The 13,236-nt window shown below is 41.9% G+C and overlaps 1 protein-coding gene across 4 annotated transcripts in view; it reads right to left on the reverse strand.

Moving 5' to 3' along the window:
- Positions 1 to 408: 408 nt before the first annotated feature.
- tnc (tenascin C) overlaps positions 409 to 13,236 on the reverse strand; it is a 69,972-nt gene continuing 57,144 nt past the window's right edge. For 2 of the 4 annotated variants that reach the window (XM_042101569.1, XM_042101568.1), the window contains exons 12-23: positions 11,593 to 11,862; positions 10,414 to 10,536; positions 8,378 to 8,521; positions 7,997 to 8,116; positions 7,600 to 7,743; positions 6,881 to 7,011; positions 6,228 to 6,360; positions 5,784 to 5,935; positions 5,235 to 5,331; positions 4,779 to 4,940; positions 2,232 to 2,395; positions 409 to 2,094 (exon numbers count right to left, since the gene is read on the reverse strand). In XM_042101569.1, the coding sequence (XP_041957503.1) occupies positions 1,984 to 2,094; positions 2,232 to 2,395; positions 4,779 to 4,940; positions 5,235 to 5,331; positions 5,784 to 5,935; positions 6,228 to 6,360; positions 6,881 to 7,011; positions 7,600 to 7,743; positions 7,997 to 8,116; positions 8,378 to 8,521; positions 10,414 to 10,536; positions 11,593 to 11,862 (1,751 nt within the window). In that variant the 3' untranslated portion in view covers positions 409 to 1,983. The remainder of the gene's footprint in view (positions 2,095 to 2,231; positions 2,396 to 4,778; positions 4,941 to 5,234; positions 5,332 to 5,783; positions 5,936 to 6,227; positions 6,361 to 6,880; positions 7,012 to 7,599; positions 7,744 to 7,996; positions 8,117 to 8,377; positions 8,522 to 10,413; positions 10,537 to 11,592; positions 11,863 to 13,236) is intronic. The other 2 variants (XM_042101571.1, XM_042101570.1) reach the window with 1 other exon arrangement.

Here is a 13,236-nt window from a genome sequence, read left to right on the forward strand (position 1 = left end):
CTTAAATAACACACATGACAGCTCTTCAAGATGACAGAGGTGTGGCCTGTTATGGCTAGTAAAACACACGTGACAGCTACATAGTTGCTTGTCAGGCTGTTTTTTGATATGCTACATGTCATTGGGACACAATTAATACAAGGTTTACCGACATCTTCATGTTAATCGTTTAAAGTTACATTTTGGTTCCGTATAACATATTTAGACTAACGGCGCATATTTGATTAATAATGTGTAGCTACTTTAATAGTTTGCCCATGCAACTACTCACCGAATAGGCTTCTTTTTTTCAAATGCATGCAGTACCTTGTGCTAAACCTGAAGTTGATCTGGTTTCATCCAAAAAGTGCTTGTTAATTGTTAGAGAAAGTACTGTTTCTATAACATATTCAAACAACAATATTGTAAACAAAATTTGTTTTTATTGTAATAGGGGTTACAAAGAAACACCTGTTGTTCACCCAGATTTTAAAAAACAAACAAACAAACAAACAAACAAATTCCAATACCAAACAAGAAACTTAATTTACACAGGTATTCCATGGGGTCAGTGGTTAAGTCTACTGGCGTAGCAGGGAATGAGACCACGGGGAGGCTGTGGATTTGACAATAAAGACAATTTGTAAATCAACTAAATCTTTGTACAGTGCTTTACACAAACACACAATACTGATGTAAGTGAAAATGGCCATTTGAAGAAGGAAATGTCCATTCTTTTGTATTATTTGTCACAAGAGTCCTCTCTGACGTCCTGTGTCTTATACTTTCTTGTTGATATCTTTCAAATTCAGTTATCATTATATATTGAATAGGTCCTGCCTCAAGCTATTTAAAAACTTAAAAACAAATCTATTTGTCTTTTGTCCCTCTACGTGTCCTAACTTCAAAAGGTGATAGGATAGGGCATGGAACTGAACCCAAATGCATATTTTTTTTTTACATAGAGTGTTCATTGCACAGTGCCTGCACAGCCTACAACAATCAGAAACCGGGGGAAATGCGAGCTCCGTCGTGCATGGCATGCCTGATAACTTGCTGGGACAGTTGACAAGAAGGTTCCAATATACTTTTGCTGTTATGTTTTTGTCTTGTTGTCTATTTGACCAGACTGAGAAGGTGTTGGACAAGGGAGATAGGAAGGGCAGGTGGGGAATGGTTTACTGGGGAAAGTCACACACAGACTAACACAGACTAGGCTCTCTGGGGCCTCTCCACTTGACATGCTGGATCTTTAGATTGAAGTCCTTCATTTTCTCAAGAGTAAGCTCATTGTGTTCCACGGACATATTTTGCTCTGACACCCCCCACCCCCACCCCCACATGTGCTCCCAGGTGTAGATTAGGAGTTTAGTAAGAAATGATGAATTTTTTCTGTTGATAATTTGTGAAGAGGCACCAAAAAAAAAAAAAAACTATGATATCACACACAAACAGTCTGCCCTCTCTGCAAAACACCGATATCAAAACTGTCACAGTATGACATGTGGAAACCGAGAACGCGGTGTGTGTGGTGTAAAAAGTACAAGCACCGAGCCAGACTCTCTATCACCTCTCTGTCAGTGAGCGGTTGGAATGTGCATAGGCATGTTGTCACATTTTGTTCAAACAGTAGGTACAACTGTCTTTGGTGTTCCACATTATATGCACAGGTTACCTTTCCTGTGCTTAGACCATGTGCTTGAAGTCCATATTTCAGTAATAGGTGAGATGTTGACAGCATTCACACTGCACACAACCGTGAGTTCCAGGACACTTTGAAGGGCACTGGTTTAGGATCTAACATGAGAGAATACAAAAAGGATGGGAGAGACTACAGACTTATGAATAGAATGAGAGCGAGAGAGAGAGAGATGAAGAGAGAGAGAGATGGAGTACACGATGGAGAGAGGTGGCTGGGCTCAGGGCAGTGGCTTTGGTAGCTGAAGGGGGTGATTCTGACTCAGGAAGGGGTAGAGTGGGTTCAATGGGGAGAGATGTGGACGTTTATGATCGTTTCCTTCTGCCCTCGAAGTTCCTGAAGTTGGCGGGCCGCATCTTCATCTCAGCGAACTCAATGGAGTGTTCGTGACCCTTCCAGTGAAACCAGTTTACGCCCTGACAATCAAAACAATTCACGCTGATCAGCATGTCAGGTACACACAGGTACAAATACTTAAAGTATAAAGTATAATTTAGAACCACCCACATACAATTTCATCATAGTCATTGTGACATCATGCCCATGTTCTTACCTTGCTGTGGCTGTTATCTCCATATCGTCCCATGACGTTGACACGATGGCAGTTCTTATACCAGAAAGCACCCTTGTAAGACAGGGCACAGTTGGTGACAGCAATGTCATTGTCATGGTCATAAGTTGAGAAGGGTCGACCGTGATGGTAGGTCATGGAATCTCCTAATGAAAGATGGATGGACAAAATGTTAGGCCGAGGATATTGAGAAATCCTAAACTCTGATGCGTGGACAGGTTGCACACTAAAGTCATACACAGACAGAAATGACATTCAGGATCCCAAACAGAAGGTCCCGAGTATTATAGAAAGAGACTGGGCTCACAAACACGTTATCCTCTTTAATAAAATATATTTTTTTTCAGTTTTAGACTCTTTTAGACATTTTTTTTTCAGATTGCTTTAGTAATCAACCCTCCAAGTCCCTTAACGATGTCACTGCGCCAACAAAAAGAAGAGCTTGTCTCGTCATGTATCAACGATGTCACTGAGCCAATAAAAAGAAGAGCTTGTCTCGTCATGTATCAACGATGTCACTGAGCCAATAAAAAGAAGAGCTTGTCTCGCCATGTATCAACGATGTCACTGAGCCAATAAAAAGAAGAGCTTGTCTCGTCATGGATCAATAAACTTCAACTGTGAGGTCCGCCCCACAGGCTAATACATCACAGAATGACATCACAGCGGAAATATCTGTTATATAAGACACAGATATCTGTGCCCTTGTAAATGGTTTGAACAAATGTTAGCGAGGCAACTAAAAGTGAATTTTAATTCATTTAATTTTTTTAACAAAACATGCCATTTTCTTATGAATTTTGGTCGATGTGCTTAAACTGTTTGTAAAAGGAACGCTGAACCTGAGACACTTGTGGTTTTAAAGGAGAATTCCGGTGTGATATTGACCTAAACAAATTATTGACCTATTATTGACGGTGTGATATTGACCTAAACAATTTATTGACCTAAATTGACCTGGATTCCAGTTGCTGCTACTGGAAGAAACTGGAATCCATGCATTTCCACTGAATTATTTTTGGAATCTGATCCCTTATCATACCTGTTCATTCTTACTCGTTGCTCGACTTATCGTGACTAAATTCAAGATGGCTGCAAACGCTAAACTTTGTGAAGATACTGTCTGTATAAATCGTCTTGTAAGTAAACTACCAGTGCTTTTTCAAAGTTCTCAATGTCTCGTTTTAAATGTCAGGGCCCTCGGAAGTCTACCAATGAAGTGTGGAGATACATTGAGCCTCGTAAATGGGTGTAAAACAGTGATTTATTTGCATGGCTAGCCCGATGCCGTAGCACCACTATTGAAAAAGCTGTTGGTAGCATCGGCTAACTAGCGCCAGATTTTGGAGTGCAGGGGACAAGCCGAGATGGGCTATGAGACATACGTTCACACTCGGTATCATGTTTCAATACACTTAAGGTCAATATCACACCGGAATTCTCCTTTAATTTCCTGTGTTTGTCTTGGCTTGCATTATAGAATTACCTGGGGGCGACCTTCAAACTTCATATTTAAGAATAAGTATGCATATGCATAAATTTAAGTAGGTGGTAGTGTACTTTTTAATGATCAAATTAATTAATTAATTTATTTGTCTCTCTTTTTATCATTTAAGAGTGTGTGAAAGTTGAGTTTTTTTTTTCATTCATTCACTTCAGTTTGTATTTCTTTCAGAAACATGTGCTGTATGTGTAATGTGTCTTAATGCTTGGCAGGCTAGTCTGGGGGACAGGGAAGGGAGCAGCAATTAAGGAATCATAATTAATTTTCTTTGTTTTAAAGGCACCCTTAATAGAGTTTTTTTTACCTTAATACAGCATTTCCAAAATCATTTTCATGGCACATAGCCTCATAACATGACGAACGCCACTGCTGCCATCGTCTGAGCGGCCCTCTATAGGCGATCACCGACCTAGTAACTTTTTGTGTTCGGATAGGAACACTGGCCATTCCTACCCACTGGCCATTCCTACCCCCTCCCCCTCTGAAATCGAAATGGAAAAGAGCTGGTATGCTACAAGAATTTAGAGATCTCTCTACAGACTGCTGTCATTGCATTACCTCTATATTAAATCGGAGTTATGTTCATACTTTGTAGCTAAAGACGCATATTTAATTTGATTATTATCGCGCTTCTCACCTGTAGGGGGACCCAGAGAGCAAATCTTCTTTAGTGCTGCTTTACTGTAATATTTACCTAGTAACTAGGGATTATAATAAATGCCATTCATTTGATTTGTTATGAGACTTAGACATTTAATAGAGTGGTATAAAAGTTGTGGATCTTTTGTTTGCTTTGACTTTTATGATTGATATTACCTCACAATATCTGATTGATATTACCTCACAGTCTCTTGCAAGAAACTGGTGATAAACCTGGAGGATCTTTGCCATGTGAAATGCACAGCACTCAATAGACACTATGTACTCCATAGATTCGAAAGAGCTTTACAGCTGCATGTGTCGCCACTACATAATATATTACTGAGGAAATTGTAGTACTACTGAGCAACTACACAGCCACGTACCTGCTGTGCCACTGTAGCCTCCGACGTGCACCTTGTAGCGGCTACGCGGTTCAGACACGGAGAACTTATCGTACTGAGCGTAAACCGTCTCGCCCTTGTCTCTGAGGTCCACACGAAGTTCATACTGACCAGAGGAGGTGATCTTGTGCAGGTTTGAAAGACCTGCAGGAGAAGTGGTAGGTAGATCAGTCGCATGGTCCAAGACAAATGGTGAATACAAAATCATTTTTATGTTCAAATATGATCTAAAATAACAAATTAATTCCATGCACTGGTTTCTTTTGTATTCACAGCCTCTGTGTTCTCACACATTTTGTACAATTTTCTTTTTTTTTTTATTAAGATACTCTGAAACTAAACAAGCCAGTATGGGCATTTGGACAATGGCACACTTTGAAACTTAACAAGCCAGCATGGGCATTTGGACAATGGCACACTTTGATAATGATCACTTACCCAACCAGAACTCATCATTTAGATCACCAAAGCCGGCGGTATAGTTTCTCCAGTTACGGAAGAATTCCACCTTCCCGCTCTGGCGTCTCACAAAGACCTGTAAGACAAAAGGGAAGCCAGTTAGTTCAGTTCAGTTTATAGCAATGCACACATCCAGACGAGTATGCCACTCACATGTCACCTAATGATTGAGGATGATGGACTGAGGAGCAAAGGCCTGAACATGCTAACAGTGCAAGGACTGGTCTGATTGACTAATTAGTACTAATTAGCACAGTAGTATTTATTGACTGACATGGTGATGGCCCTAGCAGTTATATTTATACATTTACAACACTATCCTTCACTTTATATTTTTTCAATTGACTATTTTTTTATTATAAATTCTCTATATATATTTCTTTTGATGTGTTTTCTTACTGTTATTGTACCATTGTGGTGCTGAGCGACTGGAAGTTTGATTTTCTCCTTGGGGATTATTGAAGTTCTATCTATCTATCTATCTATCTATCTATTATCTATTATATGTAAGTATATTTTTTTTCTCACAATCCAGCCACCCCCATCTGTGGTCATGTCGCAGTAGACTTGCAGAGGCTGGCTCTCATCTCCGCGCAGGTAGATGGTATAAATCCCAGAGCTGGTCTCTCCATTCAGCAGGGCCTGGGAGCAGTCCTTAGGGTGTTTGTACAAGACACCGACTACACAAACACAACATAACAGAGTGTCACCGAGTGAGAACATGAATGTACGTATGTAAAGTGATTGACAGAGTATGATAGGGATAAATGAACGAGTGAATGCATGAATGAATGGATGAGTGAATTAATGAATGAGTGAGTGAGTGAGTGAGTGAGTGAATGAATGAATGAGTGAGTGAAATGAGTGAGAGAGAGAGTGAGGGTTTTGAGAGCGTTTTGAGAATGAGTCAGTGTATGAGAGTTGGATTTGAATGAGAGCTGGGTTAAGCTGAGAGCGTTTCGCGGAGCTCACTGGTGGTGAAGGCGGTGGTGATGACTCGACTCCTCTTGGGCCCGGCCAGAGCCTGCAGTGTGACGTCATAAACGGTGGAGGCGCTGAGCTGGGACATGCTGTACGAGGTGGCAGTTGGGCTGAGGACCACTTCCTGAAATAGAAACATCACTCATGGCCCACTGACACACTTTCTATTTCCATCTGTTTGAGTGCCTGAAACAAGCAGGCTCAAATGACTGTCAAGTCCTTATTTTTTAGATATTTTTAGGATCAATTCTATTCCATTTCATCTATGTGTCTCTACCTCTTTATAGTATTCTTCATTCTTCTTCAAAGCTTGGATGTGTGTTGTTGCATTCTGTCATTTCAAAGGAGTTTCTGTCCTCACAAAACTATTGAATATTTGAATATAAAATATACTCTGTAATTCTTTTTCAGTGAGGGGCAGGAAGATCTCTGTTTATGTAAAGGCCAACGCCCACTGGCGACGACATTTGTGTCTATGGATTAAACCCTCAAGAGATTTTTCTAAACTGTGGCGTCACTTGATATGTGTCAGACGCCGCCAGTGGCCGTTGGCCTTAAGTGTGTTGGAGGTCCTTGTTTTTAATATTCACCCTGTTAGTCACCTTATCTTCCACACCACTCACGAGAGAGGGCAGAGCACTTACTCTGACAGTGCCATCGACGGACTCAAAGCTGAGAATGTAGCCGCTGATATCAGCGCGTGGGGGCTTCCATGTCAGCATGGCACTCTCAGTCTGGATGTTACTGGCCGCTAGGTCCTTGGGGGCATCCACATCTGAAAGCAACAAGGCACCCTATTAGCACATGCCCCAGGTCTGACCTCAGTGCTGTTATGACAGTGGTGTTAGCACATTTCTTTTACACAAAACTGTGACAGTGAGTAATGGGTTCTGTTAAGACTATTGTGCTATGGTCTTGTAGCACTGTGGCCTTGGCCCCCCTCTGCACTCTTCTGAGGTTTTGGCTCCTAAATGTACATTTACATTTATTCATTTAGCAGATGCTTTTACCCAGAGCGACTTACATGTCAATTATATTACATGGGCAGAGCAATTCAGGATTAAGTGCTTTGCTCAAGGGCACAGCTATGGAAGCCGGGAAATTGAATCCACAACTTTTCAGGCCACTGCATGGTAACCCAGCTCCTTAGTCACTACGCTACCACTGCCCCATGCTATTGTATTTTAGCACTGTTATTGTGCTATTGTCTTGTAGCACTCTTGTTCTGTGGCCTTGGCATCCCTCTGATGTTTTGGCTTCAGGGTCCTAGCACCATTTATATTATGGTCTCGGTGCATGGTTACTCTGGGCAATAAAAAGATGCCTGAGCCTCTGAGCAGTTCTAAGGGGTTTATAAGCCTACCGGTGGTGAACTCTGTGGTAGTGGCAGCACTCTTGGCAGAGTCGCGCACGGCGTAGACTTTGACCGTGTAGTGAGTGGCCGGGGTCAGGGAGGTCATCTCGAATTCCACAGTGTTGCCTGAAACTCGTTCCATCACTGGGCCAACTACATGTTCAGAGAAACGAGAAGTTTTATTAGTGAGACAGAAGAATGATATTTCTGACCATGAAAATAACAATAATATCTTATAAAGCCTGTGAAGACATAATAACAAGCCCGTTATCACAACATTTTCATTTGTCCTCACAGTCTTAATTTCTTTCATAATTTGTGTATTTTGTTCTTTCTGGCTTTCTGTAATTTAAGGCAACACGTGGCTGTTCTCAGACACTAGAGGGCAGTGTTGTTCTGTGGGTACCTGTGTCGGCGCTGTAGGTGATGACATAACCGTCCACAGTGGCGATGGCAGGCTGCCAGAGAAGCAGGGCCTCTGTGTCTGTGATGTTCATGGCCATCAGGCCACGGGGCTTATCCAACGCTTAATCGTGGGGGAAAAAACACACATGCGCACACACACACACACACACACACACACACACACACACACACACACACACACACAAACACACACAAACACATGCACACACACCATTTCACACAGACATACGCAAGTTCATGTTATGGCAGATAATATAACCCAGTCCATGAGGGAATCATATCAACCTAGATTTAAATGTGTAATAAGCTGCACTTTTGGCATGACAGAAGGGCATTAGGGAGATATTGAGCTGATGCGTACCAGTTGTGACTGTATCAGAACCAGGCTCACTCTCCTCCAGGCCTTTGACGGCAATGACGGTCACTTGGTAGGTCACCCCAGGGGTCAAGTTCGGCAGCACGGTCTGAGACTCTGCTCCGTCCACAGTCACAGTCATGGGGCTTCCTGTCGAGGAGACAAGAGACCATGTATAGTAAGCACAAGTAAAAGAGAAGGCAGTGTGAGAGAGAAGGCAGCGTGAAATTTCATGGAATTAACCAATCTGTATCCACTTTTTTTCAATTGGTATTTCTACCAATTGGATTTTCACTGGATTTTTTGATGGTTCAAGAGAGGATTACTGTGCCAGGCTGAGCAAGCCAGTGTTTTTTCTGCAATTCCTTGTAAACAGGTGTATTCACTTTAATAAATCATCTCACCCCTGCACTCCCTTTCTCTGTTGGTTATTTAACCATTTAGAGCATTTTGCAAATTAATCAATATATAAAAAAGAAATTTGGCTCAGTAAAAACTGTACTCAGTTTTATGTGATATATGCTTGTGGTCAATCAGTAACATGACTTTACTAGCACCAACTATTTTTAACCTGGTGGAGTCTTTTCAAAGGACAATACAGAACAGAAAAAAAATGACAAAGCCAAAGATCCACTAGGGGGCACTATTGGTTTAGCAATGCACTTCTGAAAAGTCTATCAAAAGAGTGATGCAGGATGTGAGACATCTAGGAGAGGAATGCCAGACTCTAGTGATGAATGGCATCCTTAAACAGTTTCAGATGAGGACATCTGCGGGTGTCTGAGTCTGTGATTTGAAAACCTGCTGCCCGACTGCGTTGAAAGAGCACAGAAGATGTTGAAGAGCTGAGAGTAATGAACACTCAATAATAAGCAAGGGACCATGGTTAGGTTATGCAACACTTGCGTCAGAAAGAGAGCTACTGGAAGTAAATGGACGTTATGTTCTTAGAAGATTTCCATTAGAAATAAATCATAAAATTCGGAATTAATGCCCAGGGGCCGTATTCACAAAGAATTTTAAGGCTATAAGTAGCTCCTAAGTGGCGAATTTAGGAACAACTCCTAAAAATAATGGGCATGTCACTCCTAACTTTAGAACTCCAAATTTTTGTCACTAAAAGTAATTCATGAAGCATTTTAGACCTAAAAGTAGCACCTAAGTCTGGGACAGCTTAAAAGAAGTCGAGAGGACTCCTAACTCACTAAGACCTATTCACAAACAGCTTTTTGTGGCATTTCACGTTGCAATGTTTTGAAATGCGTCGCCTATGCGGCAACAGGAGCTTCCAATCGCGAGGGAACAATTTTGCATTCATAAAAGGGATGCAATAACGCCACCAACGACAACCAAAACTACTCATTGTTAATATGTAAATTAAATGTAACGTTTCATTGTGAATCAAATTAAAATGGTCTCCTCTTTGCAAACGTAGGCATGGTGACAGATTAATTTAATAATGTTGCAAAGATACTGCATCAATCCGTAGGCCTATGTTTCATTAGGCTACTAGGCTATTTGTTTTCCCTTACTCCTTATTAATTTAGGCTAGGCCTTTTTATTCAGTTATTCATCATCTTCCGTCCTTCGCACTACTTGTGTAGCGCACACATTCTCAGACCTGTCACCTGTCACTCATCATCGTAAGGGATGTGTTTGGAATCATTCCCGCGTTACAATCATCAGCCAATCAAGGTGGTCACTTCAGTCAAGCTCGTGCATGAGTAATGACGTCATCCATAGCAACGAAGACTCACTCTTAGTTTAGGAGTTGTCATTTTTCCAAGAGTAGGTCTGAAAGGCTTTGTGAATAACTTTTAAGAGAAAACTCCTAGCTAAAATCTTTTAGTGTGATTTAGGAGTACTCCTAGTGGTAAGATAAAAGGCTTTGTGAATACGCCCCCAGGTCTCCAGTCACACGAAAGAACAACACCAGTAAAGACATTCAAATCAACATCACTGCCTTTAGAATTTAAATTAACCATTAGTTAACCATTAGTTACCTCACTAATCATTAGTTAGTAGGTTGATGTTGCACTTACCTCCCTGTAGGGGCACATAGGACACCCGGTAGCTGTCCACGCGGGCACGAGGCACACTCCAATGGACGGTGGCAGACGTGTCAGTGACATCAGAGAAACGGATGCCCTTGGGCATTCCTAAGCCTGCAGAGAAGTCGAAGACAACGAGAGGACAAGACAGAGTTAACCCATTAGTGAATGTGGGTGACTGTCCACATCAAGAGCCAGATCAGGAGCCAGGCCCGTTGCATCATCTGTCTGCAAGACTGACCTGCTACAAAGAGTGGAGGAAACAATCACCCATTCGAGTATTGTTATGGTGTATAATAAAGGAAGTATCAGAGGTGTTAAAATAAAATGGAGAGAGCATTTCAATGTTTCCATCTTAAATGGAGGACACACGAACAAAGAGACCATGACTTAAGGCCTTCTCAGTGTTGAGCCATGTCTCCAAACCTTGCGTGACAGACTTTTGAACTAGATTTGAACTCAGCCCCATTACAGGATCACAAAAGCCAAGCATGCAACATCAAGAATCAGGAGCAATACTGCCCTGGAACGTAGTGGACAGATAGACACAGACAATGATGGAAATACACACATGCACATATACAAAGACCCACATACAAGCACACAAGCATGGGTAACCATCCAAAAAACATTAATTTACAAGTCAACCAGACAAGAAAAAACGACACGAAAAAGGACAGGACAAACATTGAAGACCATGAGAAAGCAGGAAAAACACGTTGACATGAATCTCCTGAGTGGTTGGTAGCTAATGATACAACTGGAAACTGCTTGAGTTGATGTGGTTTTGGGCTGCCTGCACATGAGAAGATCCAGGAGCAATGACAGACAAATGGTAAGACAAACAGTTATATGACGTTCAGACAGATTTGTATCTGGACGAACGTGTTGGTTAGTCTTTGTTACAATGCAAAACAGATGTAAGACTATTTCCTTATTGAGCGAAATTCTTGAGACCACTTTGTTAGAACACTGAAGATAAGACACAAATGTCATATTAGTCCAACTGGACATTTGTGTGGAGTAGAGAAGTATCAGGGTGATGTTGATTTCATACTGTAGGTGAGAGGGGTTATGGGACATCTGAATTAAACGCTAAGTGTTGTGGGTCTGTCCACCAGCTTGCGGTGCCCTTCTAAGCTGGCGCCACACAAATGGAAAAGCAAATACCTGTTTTGGCTGCACCAGAAAGGGGTGGGAATCGACGTTCCAAAATGACGCCGTAGAGTTCAATTTGGTACTCTGTGCCCTCCAAAAGATCTGAGATGACCTTTGTCCTCTCGTCGCTGGACACAGTGAACTGCTCAAACGAACCAACTGACCCATCAGAAACGCTTATGACAAAGCTATCAAAGACGTTCTCCGGGGCGCTCCAGGCCAGCTTGAAGCTCGTAGGCGTGATGTCCGACACAAACAGGTGCTCCACTTCCGGCTCCATCTCTGGGTGACAAGGGTACAATAAGTTTCATCCTCCACTGTGGACTCCAAAAAACAAACTCGGAAAACAGTAGTGAAGGAACAAGCTACTGTGTTAATCTGGACAGAGAGAGGCGGTGCGAAGAAAATCAAGGCCACTTTCATGCTCCATCTGATTTTTAGTTATCAAGGCAAGACTGAGGTTTTCATTGAAGGCCAAGAACATTATATATCTATGGCAACCTCACAAGCATGCTCACTAGCCTCTGTTAGTCAGCATGTGTTATACAAGCCATTCAACGCCTTTCAAGAGGTTAGAATATATTGGAAAAGATAATAGTCAGTGTTATTCTTGGTTAGAGACAAGCAGAGTGAGTGGTTAAGAATCAAAAAAGAATCAAAAAGTGAGAGTGAGTGGTTAGTTTGAAATATATTCTTTACCACCAGTATGCAATATCAGTATTTTCCGTTATCTGATACATACATGTTTCTAAGACTGAATCTTACAAAACACCCAAAGGTAGTGTACATTAAAAAGGTTGTTCTCAATGTGGGTTAAATGTTTGACTACTGTTGAAGATACCATTGTTTATAATATTTCCTCCAGCATCTCCTACACTGTTGTGAAGATGTCTCATAATATTTATGACTTCCATTCTCTGCTATTTTAAGTTCATAAGTTGCTGATGAACATTTTTCTGATTGTTCCACTACAATGTAAATGTTTTTGCTCGGTTATAGCCCGGGTTATCATGACATGCTTTACAATGGGAGACACTGTTTACAGGTCAATTGCCTGGGCTGCATATAAGCAGAGGAACTGAAAGCAGGAGGATAGTGTTGCTGTGTGGAGAAAGTGCTCTGAGCTGAGGAGAAGCGTTCATGTTCGGACTGCACTCCACCCTAATTAAGTCAAGAAGCTTCCAGAAGAACGGAAGAGTGGTTGGCTGGAGAAGCCAGCGAGATTCTGAAGTGGTCTGGACGGGGAAGTGTCTTCATAAACAACGCAGCCTTTGGCAAGGCTCTCCGACTAAAACAAACACTTGTAACTCTTTCATACTCCATTTCTAAACGAAGATCTAACCCGTAGCCTTCAATCGTTCTTTATGTCTTTTCTCCCCCCCCCCCCATTGCTTTCTTCTCCTCCCCGATGACAGTATATGACGAGAAGCTGACAAAGGCGTTTGTTGTCTGCATAAGTGGTGGAAATGAGAGCCAGAGTGGCAGGGTCCCGCTAAGCTGTCCTTCTTCATTAGGGTCCAGGCGTGCTTCACATGCTTTGTCAGGGGAGCGAGGGGGGGGGCATTGAGGGGGAGCTTGATACTTCAGGAGTGCTAACATGTGGTAGCCAGGGATCACTTTTCTCCAAACTGCCCTCAGCTAACTCAATCTGTGTGC

This window comes from Alosa sapidissima, chromosome 8 (genome assembly GCF_018492685.1).
Source record: "Alosa sapidissima isolate fAloSap1 chromosome 8, fAloSap1.pri, whole genome shotgun sequence".
Lineage (NCBI taxonomy): Eukaryota > Metazoa > Chordata > Actinopteri > Clupeiformes > Clupeidae > Alosa > Alosa sapidissima.